This window comes from Petromyzon marinus, chromosome 5 (assembly GCF_048934315.1).
Source record: "Petromyzon marinus isolate PM22_M1 ecotype Great Lakes invasive population chromosome 5, UKy_Petmar_22M1.pri1.0, whole genome shotgun sequence".
NCBI lineage: Eukaryota > Metazoa > Chordata > Hyperoartia > Petromyzontiformes > Petromyzontidae > Petromyzon > Petromyzon marinus.
This window is the reverse complement of record NC_133671.1, coordinates 9,596,874-9,614,110: the sequence shown is the minus strand read 5'-3', so window position 1 is coordinate 9,614,110 and position 17,237 is coordinate 9,596,874. Positions and strand designations below refer to the sequence as shown.

The 17,237-nt window shown below is 46.4% G+C and overlaps 2 protein-coding genes across 2 annotated transcripts; both read right to left on the bottom strand.

The window, feature by feature from the left end:
- Positions 1 to 1,090: 1,090 nt before the first annotated feature.
- MICOS10 (mitochondrial contact site and cristae organizing system subunit 10) lies at positions 1,091 to 7,900 on the bottom strand. The gene is made up of 4 exons (XM_032946901.2): positions 7,613 to 7,900; positions 3,168 to 3,215; positions 1,919 to 2,028; positions 1,091 to 1,320 (listed from the first exon to the last, which is right to left on the bottom strand). Exons 1-4 carry the CDS (start codon positions 7,674 to 7,676, stop codon positions 1,285 to 1,287), a joined length of 258 nt encoding a protein of 85 aa, XP_032802792.1. The 5' UTR covers positions 7,677 to 7,900; the 3' UTR covers positions 1,091 to 1,284.
- Positions 7,901 to 11,546: 3,646 nt separating this feature from the next.
- POLR2H (RNA polymerase II, I and III subunit H) lies at positions 11,547 to 15,926 on the bottom strand. The gene is made up of 5 exons (XM_032946899.2): positions 15,790 to 15,926; positions 13,688 to 13,771; positions 13,458 to 13,551; positions 13,067 to 13,150; positions 11,547 to 11,717 (listed from the first exon to the last, which is right to left on the bottom strand). Exons 1-5 carry the CDS (start codon positions 15,860 to 15,862, stop codon positions 11,600 to 11,602), a joined length of 453 nt encoding a protein of 150 aa, XP_032802790.1. The 5' UTR covers positions 15,863 to 15,926; the 3' UTR covers positions 11,547 to 11,599.
- Between the last annotated feature and the right edge of the window lie 1,311 nt (positions 15,927 to 17,237).

Here is a 17,237-nt window from a genome sequence, read left to right as displayed (position 1 = left end):
GTGGCTTTTGGTGTTAACGAGATATTATTTGTAGCCAATATTAGTCTCCGTATTTCATCCTGGGTGAGTGCCAGAAAGACTGAGTGGAAAAGGTGGAATAGAAGGGTTAGACGTACACCTCCATCTAAATCACAGCTATTAAGTATGCAGCACTGCACTGAAACTACTTTAATATCCTGAAAGGTTACATTGGTAATAAACCTCAGTAAAGTATACGGGAGGTTGTGGGTATGATCCCAACCCTGAAGCCTGTATATTTGGAGTTTGCATTTTCTCCCCGTGGTTGCGTGGATTTTTCTCCAGGACCCTCCAGTCTTTCCCTTAAAATGTATAAACGTGTTTCAAGGCCGTAGCCATGGAGTCAATATTGGAGGGGACCAAATCTTCCTGGGGGTCCCAACCCAGAAAAATATATAAATTTGAAAACTCATTTCCTGCCAAAAGTATTTAAAAATTCACGAACACATGGGATGAACTTTTTTTACAATGTCTAATAGTGTATTGTATTACATTGCTGTTTTTACTTTTTTACCATTTCTTGTTTCAGTGTATATGTTTGAGATTAGGGATGAATAAAGTACAACCATAACCACAATCATATAAACAGCAATATATGCATTGATTTATATGAATACAAATTCAGATATTGTGGCCAAGGTTTAGCAAATTGTTTTTATTTACATAGCATAGCAATTATTATTACTTTTTACATTTTTTTATAGCAATATATTGGGGGGGACATTTTGAGCATATTTGAATATTGAGGGGGATGTGTCCCCCCAATATATATTATAATTACGGCCTTTATGTGTTTAGAGTCTTTGGCTGCTATAAATTTCCACATGATAAGCTTCGTTGGGAAATCATGTGTCCAAGTCGCTTCTGAAAAAGTGCTTTATAACTCAGTGGACCTCACCTGGTCAAAAAATGTTTAGTTTTTAAATTACTGAGAAAGCATGCAATTTTATATTTAGAGCATTCATAACAGAACAAGAAGGATCACTGTCACCACCAAATAACTTAAATGTCTGGGGCTAACCGTTACACGGCAGCAAGCATCCACAACACATACGAGTAAGAGTAGATACAATAAGAGCCAATATATCTTTATTTAAACCAGATCACCAGACATCCCTCGGAGGCACACGTGCGTGTACAAACGCACACAATCCCGTGCCGATGACAGCGAGAACAAGCGTGTTCACACCCATGTGGGCGTGCGAGTATGTGTACACGCTCGTGTGCGAGTATGCATAAGTTCTTTAATATTTAAAGCAATGGTCGTTATTCAGTGACTGTCGTGGCGCTGCTGGCATCGTCCTGAAGAGACAAAACCAACATCACCGATTAAGCACAAAAATCATTACTTATTGAACAAAATCCATCACTGACTTATGATTTTACTTTCTTACACTTGTTTACCCACGAAAGCCTCGCTTAAGTCTCGCGATTTTTTTATAAGGGTTCTGCTATGCTTTGCATAGGCTTGTGTGTAGTCATGTGCCCGTGTGTGCATCTATTTGTGCGGCCATGTGTGTCTACTCATGGACTCGCCAGCGACTGAAACCAGTGGAGTCTCAAGATTTTCCTCTGTGGAATAGGGATTGTGAAAGGCGTGACAGCAACAAAGGATGGCAGAAGAGCAATGTTCACTACAATGAGCATCGTGCCAGGTGGTTAAAACAGCAAGTTGGCAAAATGAAAATAGGTGGTGCATCTGTTAAGCCATAACACCTAGGCCTGCCTAGGTCTGCCTAGGTGTTACGGGTTAACACTTCATGTGGCATAAAAAGAACGTGGTGACATCATCACGACTTATTGGCGATGGGCAGTTGTTGCCGTCTACTCATCTGTGTAACTGTGTCTACGAATGATACTAACCATGCGCCTACTCATGTGTCTATTTGTGTGCCCATACCTGCACATATGCCCCGTGGACGAGGTATGGTTTCTGAAAGTCGCGCTGGCAGTTGGAGTACGCCATGCCAAACCCAGACCCCGCCCCAAACACCACTGGCCATGCCCGCCCTGTAAACATAAACACATGTAAGGACATCTTTATATATATATTTTATTATTTTATTGTTTCCCTTCAACGTGACTTTACCGAAAGAGCTAAGAATATGAATATAAGTACATCTTCTTTGGTTCTTTCGGTAAAGTCACGTAGAATGAGAATAAAATAATAAATTGATAAAATAAAATAACACAATAAAATTCTCACGACGAGACCAGACAGTCTCGTCCCTTCACCTGATGAAGGCCGCTTGGTGTTGTGGCCGAAACGTCGTGAGAATTTTATTGTGTTATTTTATTTTATCAAATTATTTTATTCTCATTCTACGTGACTTTACCGAAAGAACCAAAGAAGATTAATCCTTGCAGTCATGAAAGCTTTAAATCGAAACATGTAAGTACATTTACAAAGACAAAGATCTCCGAAAAAAGCCTTTTACAGACTGTTCGGGCAAATGCTGTTCATGAGCATATATTAAAGTCGACAAGCACATGAGAGGGTTGGTGGCCAAAACCACGCCCGGCTGTCTTTGTCTCCCCATTGCTGAAGTTTATACATCACATCAGGTACTCATTTAAGGGTGAGTCGACCTCGGAGAGGCCCAGGACCAGTTCAGATAATTGTCACTGGTGTTGGCCGTGAGCAAGAATTTGAACTCGGGTCGCCGGGTTCATAGCACAGCACGCTAACTGCTACACTGCCACATAATAAACACACACATACTAAATAACCATTTTGCCTATTGGGACTGTTTGGACAAATGCTGTTCGTTAGCATCTATGAAAGCCAGCATGACACAAGATATTCTGTTGTGGCCAGTTCCATGCTTAGCAGCATTTGTATGTCCGTTATTGATGTGCACAAACCACAACAGGTTCTCATTTAAGGCTAGGTTAAGCTTGCGGAGACCCAGGACTGGTTCAGATATCACTTGGCAGTTATTAGCCATAAACTCAGGAAGCCAAATTTGTCACACAGCGTGTTTTCCACTGTCTTCACTCCTCATGGCCTTAATATTAGCTTATTAATCAGTTGACGATGGGTCATGAGCTGTGCGTGTTGGGTAGTGATGACTGATGTTGGATGACGATGGGTGATGTTGTATGGTGATGTGTTATGGTCGATGTTGGGTGTGCTGATGTGTACTCACTCTTGAAGAAGATGACTGAAAACACAAGTCCCACAGCAAGACCAGCACCTGTGGATCAGAGTCAAAAATGGTGTCAGTACTCTCACACCACAGACATCCATCAATAGAACAACTACTAGCGATACTGTCAATACGAGCATTATCCAACATTAATAACATGAATGCAACCACCAATTGTCAAAAACACAAACACTGATCATCTACCATCAACAATAATAGCTGCCAATCGCTATTAAGTGGCAGTGATGTTACCACAGAGCTTGTAACAGACGAATTGCATTTTAAGGCCGTAAGTGCTTAAGTCTCATAGGCATGAAGCCACAGGGCAAGACACAGGTTATAGGTGACATGACCGAGATGCACTAACTGCGCTCCTATGCCACCTAGCTGTATTTTAGTCACCAGGCGCTCTGTTCATTGTTGTGAGCATAGCTCATCCTCCTCTGCATTGTTGCTGGAGGGGAGCTGTCTCCAAATGCCCAATACCATCCTTCACAAGTCTCCCGACACAATCGGTACTAGTTATTGTCAAGTCCACTCAGCTTAAAGTCCTCCTGTACCACATCAGCCCATCTCCTCTCTAGCCCGTGTTGTACCAATCTGGCCAAACAGAAGCTGCTTGGACAATGTGTTGGCTGTGCACAACGGCTACCATGACCCAGTAAGTGCATTTTCTCCTGCCGGACAAGCGCATTGACAATGTGTCCAGAGCTTTCAAGGATCTGTGAATGTCTAACACAATACAGTCTGAATAAGCGAAGAATGGTTCACAGGCAGGTGACTCGATGTTTCAAGCCTGGCAAGGTGATCTTGCAGAGTCCACAAGAGCCTGAGACTCATGGCCTCCCAAAACCTCACCACCAGGCTTTCACACACCCTTCATGCTTTTAGTCATAAGTGCCACTCCATGTTGTCTGTTAGTCTTCTGCCAGTAGATAACTGTCCATCCTTCATGGTGACAGGAAGGAAAACCAGTCCACGAAGAACTCCTATATTTTGCATGGTTCCAGGTGGTGCCAGTCATTCTACTGACAAAGGAATGGCAGTCGGGGAATTTGATTCATTTCCTGCCGATTCTGGAGGTTCTCCAAGGAGGGATCTTCAGTCCTCCACTAAACAATGTCTGGCGAAAGGGACGTTATCAATGTATGTCTCCCTCTTGGCTACCAGCACAAACTTATATTTGTTTTACTTAAAACTTTCGTGACTGCAGGAATTCATATTCTTTGGTTCTTTCGTGACGTTACCGAAATAACCAAATACTATTTTTTATTTGTTTTCTATAATTGCCTAGTAATTTGCCACTGCAGTGGATGTGAGCGTGCCATGTGGTAGTCAGTCAACTAACGTGAACCTTTCCCCCAGTGGCATTGTGCAAAGACACCACAATTCCACATTGTTACCTTCTAACACCATATGAAGGTGAATGTTTTTGTTTTCCAGACAACTATAATCAGCAAAGACTAAGTTACGAGTAAAGACAAAGTTACTCAGTGTAGACCACATAGACTGTTCGGGCAAGTTCTGTTGGCGAGCACTTATCAAGACTGGCAGCACACAGCAAACTATTAACACAAGCATACATCAACAACATTAACACCCATCACGCAACAAACACAACCACGGCCACCCATACAACTACCAGCACCATTAACACTGATATCAAACACGTTCACCAACACAAGTAGTACTATGCACACAAAAGTTAACAGAACCATAAATATATCCACCAACAAAATCCATCAGCACTACTGCTGTGCCATCATCACAATCACTAATACCTACCACAACCATCAACACAATTATCATCAACCACGACTATCATCGACACCAACCATCACAACACTCGCAGCAATAAACATCACCACCATTACTCACCACTTACTGCCATCCATACGACCACCACAATCACGACAATCATCACAACCACCATCACCGCAACCGTTATCACCACAACCATCACCACCACCACCAACAATGCTCAACACATTCCCACCACGCCCAGTGTATGCAGTGCACATGATGGTGCGGAGTGACCTGCATCAGTGCACCGCGTGCAGTCACGAAATGGGCAATACCCGTGCCTGCGCACGACACAGTGCATACTGTACACCAAAGACACAGATCCCCCGTATAGCCTTAACTGCTGGGGCAAGTGCCGTTAGGGAGTAGCTAGCACCTATTAAGGCCGGCAAGGCACACGAGGGGGTGGGTGGCTACCAGCACCACGCCCGACCGCCTTTGTCTCCCCAGTGGCGATGTTTACTACACACCGCACCGGGTACACACTTGAGGCCGAGTCGACCGAGGGTAGGAGACACACAAACCGGTTGAGATAAATCGTCACCGGGTTTTGGTGGCCGTGAGCGGGAATCGAACTCGGCATGTCGGGTTCGTAGCGCGTACAGCGCACGCACTTGTCACGTACAGTGCGCACTGTAAGCCAGGGGGGGCTGCGGCGTACAGTGCTGGGGGGGGGGGACTGGGGCGTACAGTGCTGGGGGGCTGCGGCGTACAGTGCTGGGGGGGGCTGCGGCGAAGTGTTGGGGGGGGGGGGCTGGGGCGTACAGTGCCGGGGGGGGTCTGCGGCGTACAGTGCGTTACGTGCAGTAGCCCGACTCGGGGGCACATTGAGCCGCGTACAGTGACCGCGTACAGTGACCACGTACAGTGGCCCCCGTGGAACCCAAAGAGTTCAAAATCATCCACCGCGTGCACAGTGCGGCCCGCAATGGGCAACTCGGGACTCGCGTTGACCTTGGGCGCAGAGGCCGCGCGCGGACGGGTTTCACCTTCACAGCGACGGCGGTTTCACTATCACCACAACCATCACCACAACCATCACCACAACCATCACCACAACCATCACCACAACCATCACAACCATCACCACCATCACCACAACCATCACCACAACCATCACCACAACCATCACCACAACCATCACCACAACCATCACCACAACCACCACCACAACCACCACCACAACCATCACCACAACCATCACCACAACCATCACCACAACCATCACCACAACCATCACCACAACCATCACCACAACCATCACCATCACCACAACCATCACCACAACCACCACCACAACCATCACCACAACCATCACCACCACAACCATCACCACAACCATCACCACCACCACAACCATCACCATCACCACAACCATCACCACCACCATCACCACAACCACAACCAGTCACTCGCACCACCATCACCACCATCACCACCATCACCACCACCATCAGCACAACCACCACCATCACCACAACCAGTCACTCGCACCACCATCACCACAACCACCACCATCACCACAACCATCACCACAACCACCACCATCACCACAACCACCACCATCACCACCACCATCACCACAACCACCACCATCACCACAACCACCACCATCACCACCACCATCACCACCATCACCACGACCACCACCATCACCACAACCATCACCACAACCACCACCATCACCACAACCATCACCACAACCACCACCATCACCAAAACCATCACCACAACCACCACCATCACCACAACCATCACCACAACCACCACCATCACCACAACCATCACCACAACCACCACCATCACCACAACCACCACCATCACCACAACCATCACCACAACCACCACCACAACCACAACCATCACCACAACCACCACCACAACCATCACCACAACGACCACAACCATCACCACCACCACAACCATCAACCCCCCCCTAACCTTCCTCCTCAATGACAGCCCCCCCCCCCCGTCAAAGTGTCGACTCGTGTTTGGCGGGCGAGTGGCATCCAAAAAAAAAGCGCATCGCCAATTCGCGTGCGTTGTGAACTTATTACAGACCCATTCAGATCTTATTGGTCAACCAGTGCCCATTACAAACCTCAAAGTTCATCCTACAAAGTCCCATCGCAAGGGAGAAACACAAACAACAAATACGACTTTTGTTTTAAATATATATAATTGTTTGCCCGTATTGAAACGGCTGTACGCCGTATGGACCTGAAAACTAAAACAGAATACGGTGGGGGGGTTAAGCCGTGTGTGGGTTGGACACGGTATGCATCCGAGGGCATTTAAACATCACTGGCAGGCCGATGGCGCGCATCTTGAAGGAGTGGAAATGTTTCAAGACCGAAGTGCCGCCACGGCAGTGAGATTGTGGGCCATGCGCACAACCCTACCCCAAAGAGTTGTAGAAGCACGAACAGCAAACAAAAAAAACACGACACCAAAACTCATCATCTCTCCATCTATCTCTCTCCTGAAGGAAGCCCTGTCGGCCGTGGCCAGCAGACAAGACAAGACACATCCACGTTGCCCACGCCGCCATGAAAACAGAATTAGCATCGTGCAAAGTGCAGCGCACAAATGACCCAAGCACACACACACACAACAACAACAACAAAAAATAATCATCTCACCGAATTTCACGGTGGCGTCCGACAGACATCTGTCCCACTTGCGGCCGTGTTCGTGCTCGGACATTGCGTGTTTGTTGTTGCTGCTAAAGAGAAGACGAAGAAGATCAGGGAGACGATGGGAAGGGGAAGAGACGGGGGAGACAAGGAGGGGAACGCGCAGCAGGAGTTGGCCGACTCGCCACGCTTGGGGTCACCAAACTCCCAGTCCGTCCGCTGCCTCTACAATGCGAACTCACGAGAGAGAGAGGTGGGGGAATCGCCTTCTCGTCGATTCCACAACCGTTGAACGATTTTGTTGACGAATCGTAATCGATGTCGTTCGCCACCGCTCTCGCGTGCGCGCGTGCGTGCGGAGCGAGCGAAGCGGGATTCGTGTTCTTCCGGAGCGCGATCCGATCCGATTCGATATCGCGGTGCTACGTGCGGTCAAGAATCGCGTACAAGGGCGAACGTTTCGATTAACGCGGGATTGTCGATTCCTGATTGGTTTTATTTTTATTTTCTTAAGCTGTTGGGGATATATTGCCAGGTGCTGTGATGGGTCATTGCCCGAAACGTCTACTATTATAGATCGTTTCCTTTCAAGGTGGCACAGTGTTATTGACGAATGTGTTGAGGTTTAAAAAAAAATCATATATAATCTTGGTTCTTTCGGTAAAGTCACGTGGAAGGGAAACAATACAAATATAAAACAATAAAAAAATATTGCTGTGGTTTTCACACCTGATGATGATTGCTTGTGTTGCAGTCAAAACGTCGTGAGAATTTTATTGTTTTATATTTTTATTATTTTATTATTTCCCTTCTACGTGGTGGTGACTTTACCGATAGAACCAAGAATATGAATCCCTGCAGTCACGAAAGCTTTAAATCAAAATTTGGAATTCATATACTGTAGTTGATTGTTACATACCGAATGATTGTTACTGGGGTGTCACGGTGGCGATAGGTTATCTCCTTCGCCTGGTATACAGGAGGTCGTAGGTTCCATCCCATAGCTGTCAACCGATACGGGTTACCCCGTAGTCTTGAACAAGGAAGAGTGAGTGTTCAGTTCCATACAGCGTACAGAAGTTTCAAAAAAAATTATGTTGGTCTATTTGTGTTTATCCCTTGTGATGGGACTTTGTAGGGTGAACGTTGATAGTTATAAGGGGCACGGGGTGACCAATAAGGTCTAAATTGGTTTGTAATGAGGTAGGGCACTGATAAGGGGTTGACAGGTATGTAGTGGTGAGTGTAGTAATGGTGATTGTCTATTTGTGTTTATCCCTTGTGATGGGACTTTGTAGGGTGAACATTGATAGTTATAAGGGGCACGGGGTGACCAATAAGGTCTGAATTGGTTTGTAATAAGGTAGGGCACTGATAAGGGGTTGACAGGTATGTAGTGGTGAGTGTAGTAATGGTGATTGTCTATTTGTGTTTATCCCTTGTGATGGGACTTTGTAGGGTGAACGTTGATAGTTATAAGGGGGCACGGGAGTGACCAACAAGGTCTGAATTGGTTTGTAATAAGGTAGGGCACTGATAAGGGGTTGACAGGTATGTAGTGGTGAGTGTAGTAATGGTGTCTATTTGTGTTTATCCCTTGTGATGGGACTTTGTAGGGTGAACATTGATAGTTAAAAGGGGGCACGGGAGTGACCAACAAGGTCTGAATTGGTCTGTATAATAAGTTAAGGCACTGACAATGGGTTGACAAGTTTGCGAACCCGACCCTGACGCCTTGCTGCTGTATATTTGGAGTTTGCGGTCTCTCTCCCCGTGGTCGTGTGGATTTTTCTCCGGGTCGTGCAAGTTTTCCCCTTCCACATGTAGAATCAACATCACGCGTTTAGAGTAGTTGGCTGCTATCAATTTCCACGTGATAAGCCACTTTCTGGTACTACACCCCGGACACACGTGGTGTAGTACCAGCCCTAGTCGGGGCTGGTACTACAGCCCTAGTGGGGGCTGGTACTACACCCCGGACACACGGAGTGTAGCACCAGCCCTAGTGGGGGCTGGTACTACACCCCGGACACACGGAGTGTAGCACCAGCCCTAGTGGGGGCTTCGGTGAGCGCTGGTGAAGCGTGGTGGCACCGCGCACAGCGTGCGGCGCGGGCTCCCGTTGAGAGAGCGAGAGTCAAGACAGCTGGGGTTACGTTGGGGGCATGATACTCTGGCTGACCTGGGGACATGTGACCGGATGATACTGGAGGGGGGCCACCGGAGGAGGGGGCTAATGGGTGGTCACATGGTCCAGGAATAACTCTCGAGAGCCTTCGGGCAAGGACGAGAGATCGAGGTGGGCAGGGCGAGAGTTGGAGCCATCTCCAGCCCGGCCCGATATAAGGGAGGCCCTGTGGGGGCTCTGGGTTCTGGAAGGAGATCCACGTCAAGCTTGAAGAAGCCTCCAGCCACGCGGTCCGGGACCCAGCTTGTGGTCAGGACCGGGATAGTGGAACCGTCTAGTTTCGCCGTAGCGTGGTTAGTTGGGTGGTCACCACCCGATAGTGTTAATATCCTGGAGTATGTTGTGCTAAGAATTTAATAAAGTGTGTTGCTCCCAAGCAGTCTGCGACTCAGTTGGACTCACTACATGTACAATGGACATCCTCTTGGGCACATTTTCTTTGGCTGCCCTTCGGTTGGTATCCAGATTCACCAGCCACTGATCCTTTTATGGATGCATCCCACCCCAAGCCTACTTTCCTCAATCAAAATTGTATTTAACTTGCATGTTCGACAACCAATGCGTCACTCATCCTGTAATGTAGTCCCAGACATGCATGTTGCAACTTCAGTTTTAGCTGCCATCTTATTCATCAATGTCCATGTTCATGAGTTATGATAGGTAATACCAACTTAAAAACACGTAATTAGATATATTTGTATGTTGTTTTTCATTATCAAGTGAAGCTTTTCAAAAGCGTGTTCATCCACGCTTCATTTCATCCTTTTTATCTCAGTCCACGTTCATCACCTGCCCTAGGTATATATTGTTTTCCAGTGGTGTCCCTTGGACGTACCAGACAGTTATACACACAATAACACAATAATGTAAATCATTTTAATCGAAATATAAATATGACAGCACACACATCGACACATGCTCCAGAAAAAAAAACATGCTCAATTGCGCCTTGGGGTGCCTATTTTAGGCAACGATATCCATTATTGGAGGTACACACGGGTGTGCGTGTAAGCACAAGTCAGATTTTAACTCCGCATTATTGTGTGCAAGCAACTTTCCATGTACCTGACAACACTGCAAAGGGTTTGTGCATACATGTGATGAGATGTAGGCACAAATACATGTTACACAATGTTAGGGCAAGTGCTGTTAACGAGAATCTGAGGCTGACACGGTGGATGCGCAAGGATGTAGTGTCAGGACACAAACCCAGAAGTCTGGTCTCCCTAATGCAAGCTGTCGCCCACCACTACACCAGGTGCTCAATTATAAACAAGTAAACTTCAAATATCACTCCTTGCTGGTGTTGAGCACCACAGGGCAACGTGTAACCTGGGTCATTGGGATAATTTCTAAGGATCAAAACCACTCGTAACTTCCCACAGACAAAAGGTGATGTCAGTGTGCAATTAGGGGCAGTGTGCGAATGCAGACATGTAGGTCGTGCGACTACAACGGGGTACATGGGCCGGAGGATCCCAGATGCCAAGCTATGCAGAGGGAACAAATTGGCCAGGTGGGGAGGGGCTCCATGGTTCCATTATTAGATGTGGTGTTCAACACCGGTGACAAGTGATAGCTGAATCTCAACACACACACAATCACTCACACACACAGTGTGCAATCACAGTCATTCCCATTAGCATTCACAGCGCGAGCACCCACTGCCACAAGTCACTCCCCGTAACATTCACTCGCGTGCACACTCAAAGTGTGCACTCCCACTCTCGCTGTCATTCCTCACTCAATTACTTTACAAATAACATCACACACGCATTCACTCCTGGCACACGCACGCTCACAGCTCAGAAAGCCAGTTTCTTGATGAGCAGGTAGACCCTGGAGTCCACCTCGAACCCGTGCAAGTTGTTGGCGTCGCCCTGTAAGCGCATGAGCAGCCCCCCAAATGACACGTAGGCAGCCCTGTGGGGGGCGGGTTAAAAGAGGGGAATGAGGAGGCTCGATTAGCGATTCAACGTCAGAAAAACAAGCGCGTTCCAAATGCAGGCTCGGAAAGCTCGTCGTTGCGATCATTTCACCAAATTTTAAGTAGGCCGTCATATTTTTTGATCAGCTATTGGTTAAAATAAAGAATAGGAAAGCCAACTCAATATAATATACATTAACTCCCGAGGAGGTACTGCAGGAATTTTGTTTACTCAAATAATGACGAACAGAGGGCTTAAGTATATGCTGCATGCCTTCCTTTTCGCTCAAAAGAACTATCGGGTCGCCATGGTTAAATCCATAGCACGTGTCAGCTAACCTGTGCAAATTGCAAGTGGAACTGCATGTAAACTGTAACTTTCAAACGAATGAGTCAATCCATAGTAGTTCAGGAATGACCACAGACCAAAGAAAGAATTATTATAGGCTCTGTCTTGAAACTGAAAACCAAGGGACAGGTTTACAGCCTTGAATCAGGGCCAACAATACAATAATTTATGATTCATTAAAGTCTAAATTTAAGAGAGTCCTGTACTGGCATGGTTGTTCAATGCCATTTAAAAGTGATTTGCGTGCATAGGTACTAAAGGAAAACCAGAACACCAGCAGAGAACCCATGAACACGAGGAAATAATTGTCAAAGGCCTGCATATATAAACAGAACAATGTCCACACATAATACAATATTTTTTGTCCAGTGTTGGCCTTCCAGAGCAACAACACCGAGCAAAATTAGTTAAACAAGCAAATTCTGGACCAGTTTCAACCTTCGGGGTCTCATTAGTAGAATCAGGTTTGTTAAACACTGCTAGATTAAGACTAGCATTATCTAAATCATGGGGCCCCATTCAATATAAAAGCAAGAGTTTGGTTAAAGGTGCACATACATGGGTTTACAACCTATTTTCTGTACTGCAATCTCCTGGCCACCTCGCAGCAGCCCAGTGGATTTCTAAGACTGATAAGTCGACGTGACCCACCAACTCATATCTCCAAAGTACTGACGTTAAGCCATGCGACGTCATATCAGGGTCAGAAAGCATGCTTCAAAGAGAACTTGCGTTCCACACTTTTCTGTAGGTGCTGCAACGTGCGATTGAGAAGGTGTGCACATGTGTGGCGTGTGCACAGGGGAGTAGCTACCGGGTGGTGCAGGCAGTGCAACTGCACAGGGGTCCACAAGTCAAGAGGAGCATGGGGCCGGGGTTCAAAAAGAAGGGAAATTCGACAGGGCGCTCCCCCCTTTTCAGAATCAGAATACGTATTCCCTAGGCTACTGTGTGCACACGTGTTTGTCAGGTGTAATCACGTGCGTGGTCGCTTACAGGCGGGTGGCAGCCTCAGTGGACGTCTCGTCGCCCTCTATGCGGTAAACCTTGCCGTACATGACGTACTCAAACTGCTCTGCCCTGCGCACAGCAGAGAACGCACGCACAGTCAACATAGGTGTTCCGAGTACGAGTGTGCATGCCTGCAAGTGTATGTATACACACGTACTTACATGTTTGTGCACATTAGACATGTAATAATTCAGATAAAATTAATTCTTACATTCAAGATTAAATATTTCGGGTAAGTATCCATCATTTAAGTATGTATGTACTGTGTGCCTGCCCGTAAGTATACGCGTATGCAAATGCGCTGTACATGTGCGCACATAGGACATATAATACATGTGTGTGTACATATACATATCCAATGTGCGCACATGTGTACCTGGACGGCCGGTCGTCCGAGGGGTTGTACTCTCCATCGTCTGGAGTTCCGTCTTCGTACAAAGTGTTGGCCACCACCAAACGGAACTTGTCCGCTACACAGAGACGAGACGCCTCGTTCAAGTCTACAAGACGGTGGTTGCCTGCGCGTCTTGCGAACGAGTCGGTCATTAAAAACCCCCAGTCAGCGCACGCGAGGGGCAGGTGTGAAGGCCGTGGCTGCGAACTTACCCAAGTCGACGGGGTAGATTTGCGTGTTCACGTCAAGAATGAGATCCATCTTGAACGACTCGCTCTCACAGTGCAGCCTGGAAACTGCAGGACGCAGCAGCAGTCAAATCACAACGTGCACGCGTACAATGTTCACGTGCATTCTTACATTTGTTAAGCCAGCAAAGCCTCGCCGCATCTCAACTCTTTTTCAAGAGGGTTCCCTTCCTTGATTTTCCAGTACGGGGCCCACGATTTCCGTTTCAAAATTAAGCACACGATGCCTGTTTTTGTACTTCATCTTGAGATTCAGTTGTATAGAAACGCTATACAAATCAAACATTTTTAATTCCATACACAGCTGAATGATTCCGTCCATATACCATGCTGGTCGTGGGGGTTGCTTGACCATACTCGTTGGGTTTTTCGGTAAAGTCACGTAGGTAAAATAATGAAAAAACTTAATTAAATCACGACGTTTCGAAGGCAACACAAGCTTCCTTCATCAGGTGTAAAAAAACACAGCAAAATAACTGTGGAGGATTTATTGTGCATTTTTTAACACCTGATGAAGGAAGCTCGTGTTGCCTCCGAAACGTCGTGATTTAATTTGTTTTTTCATCTTTTTTTACCTACGTGACTTTACCGAAAAAAAACAAAGTATGAATCCTTGCAGTCACGTAATCTTAAAAACTAGAATTACTTGACCCATACTTCACACCGAGTGCGGCGCGAGAATTAAAGCCGTACAATAGATTTTCCTGCACTGCCCTCTACTGATAACGTGGGTAGGCAGAGGCTGGGTAGAGGGACAAAGATGGGACATAAGCACCGATCAACGTGTGTAACACATTGGTTTATTCGGTAAAGTCACGTATGTAGAAATACAATAAAATTATATTTAAACAAAAAACAATCACGACGCTTCGATCACAACGCAAGCGATCTTCATCAGGTGTCAAGAACAAATCACGGAGGTAAATACAACAAGACGAGAGATGAGAATTCAGGTTTGTTGAATTCAGGTAAATACAAACCTGAATTCTCGTCTCTCATCTTTTTGTTGTATTTACCTGAATTCAACAAACCTGAATTCTCGTCTCTCATCTTTTTGTTGTATTTACCTCCGTGATTTGTTCTTGACACCTGATTAAGATCGCTTGCGTTGTGATCGAAACGTCGTGATTGTTTCTTTGTTTAAATATAATTTTATTGTATTTCTACATACGTGACTTTACCGAAAAAAAAAACCAATGAGTAATTTTACGCAGTCACTAAAGCTTTAATACTTTATTATCAAACGTGTGTAACACATACGAGAGACTAGAACCCGACACGGACAACGAGACACAAAGAACTCCATTCACAAGAAGTCACAAAACGCCTCATCACGAACGACGTGACACAGAAAATCGCCTGGGCTCGACCGTCCGCGCGAAACTTTTTGGCCCCGACGAGAAACAAAATCATTGCAGCAGATGGCGATACAGCTGTTGACGATGCACACGCGGGAAATTAAAACTCTCCAGTACGTGGAGAATTGTGGTCATCCAAGGACAGACCGCAGAACGTGTACGCAACTCAACGCCGGATTCACCGATACGGAATCGGGCGTCCCCAAAGCGTTGACGACTCCGCTACTCCTGACGCAATTATCTTCCATCAAACCACCTCGATGTAAAACTACAGCTGCTGCTCGCCACCAACGATCCCCCACCCCGGCACGGCCTGTAACAGACTGTAGGAACAAGAGTAGGCTCCCCTACGTGGGCCGGCACGGCACACGAGAGGTGGTTGGGGTGGCTAAGCACAACGCCCGGCTGCCTCAAACAACACCAACATCAACCACACGATAACAGACAAGAGACACAGAAGCACACACAGAGAGACAGAGACACACACGTTTGTATGAGCGCGTCTAACACGAACAAAGTCAACAACCCTCTCCAGAACTCAACCCAACACGCCGCGGCCTACTCTAGTCTAGCACCGACACGTGGTTGGCAATGGGATATGGGTGGGTGGGGGACCTCGCCACACCACGCCGCCGCTACTCAACCCGACCTCGGCGGCGCGAACCACCCGCTGACGGCCCCGCGTGGGGAGACGCAAGGGAGACGCACCGCGGTCAAACTTCTTCCCCTCGGGGTCCATGTCTTTGACGTCGAAGATGTCTTCGAAGAGGATGCCCGCCATCTTCTCGCGCCTTCGCAGTGACGTCGGCCGGATCGGCGAAGGACCTAAGGAGATTTTATAATGAGCCGAATCGATTCCCTTTTACATCAAAGGGGAGGGTAAAAAAATCGATCGGTATCGATTATGACCAGCGATTGCTGTGTAGGGATTGAAGCAGGCAATGGAATCGAATCGTTTGGAAGCGATTTCATTTCGCGATGCGATAAGTACGATTCGGGGTATAGGTTGCCACCTATATCAAAAGAACAAAGTCGAATTGCTCGCTCCCTTGACCCTGAGTGTATCAAAACCAGAATACAGTTCGCGTAATTCCAACGCATCTCATTACAAATCGTCTTTTGGTACCCAAAACACATAACGATTCACATATTCCTCTGGTCAGACTTGGGGCAGGTGGTAACCCACGTGAGACACGCGATGGTTTATATGCAAGTTATCTTGCCAGTGGCATCTGGTGACCCAGCAGCATTGGTTGATAAAAACCTGACTTCTGATGAGGCCCAGAATGTTGACACCGGTCCAGAGTTTGCTCACGTAAATGCCAATTCCCATTACTGGACTAATGCTTTAAACCACATTTGGGTTTATGTGGATTCTGGAATAAGGAGTGTTGTGCTATTATAAATTAGTTTTTACTTAGGATTCAGGTGGACTTTAGGGCACAATGTGTGTTTACAATGGCCAATTGTGTATGTCTACTTACGTGGACAGACTAAGGCACGTTTGAATTAACATGGTATGTTGTGCCTGTGTGGCTCACAGAGTCCGACTAAGGCACAATGTGTATTCCTATGCCCAAAAACTCACCAACCTAGTCATTACCGCGGTTTTTGCAATTAGGAAAATATACTGTAGTGGGTTAAATTATGGTTTTATTTAGGACCAATTAAGCTGACAAAAGTTTTTTTAAAATAATTTGTAGATTTCACTGTGCACCAAACGTTGGAGTTGACAAATGAACGGTTTTGAAATGTCATTAGACCTCCTTTCCCAGTACCAAAATATAATAATAGGGTTTTCCCCTTTTTTCTGGCAACAAAACTGAAACCTTTTTTTACAAGGAATCATGCCTGCATTAACCACAAAACTTGTGGTCAAAATGCAAACTTCACTCCACTTCATAATAAACGTCTTTGGGTTAGATCGCCTTATTTATGAATGTGTCGGGACTGATTGGCCGTGTCGGGTGGTGGAGGGTTACGACACATTTATAAATAACGCGATCGAACCCAAAAACGTTTATTATGAATAATATTGGTCGCGAAAGCCAACGTGTTAAACTTCGCTCCACTAGAAAACGCAGTTTCATCACAGGGCAGCTGCCTGGATTCGAACACAGGACCTCAGCAACGCTGGCTCAGCACTCTGACCTCTG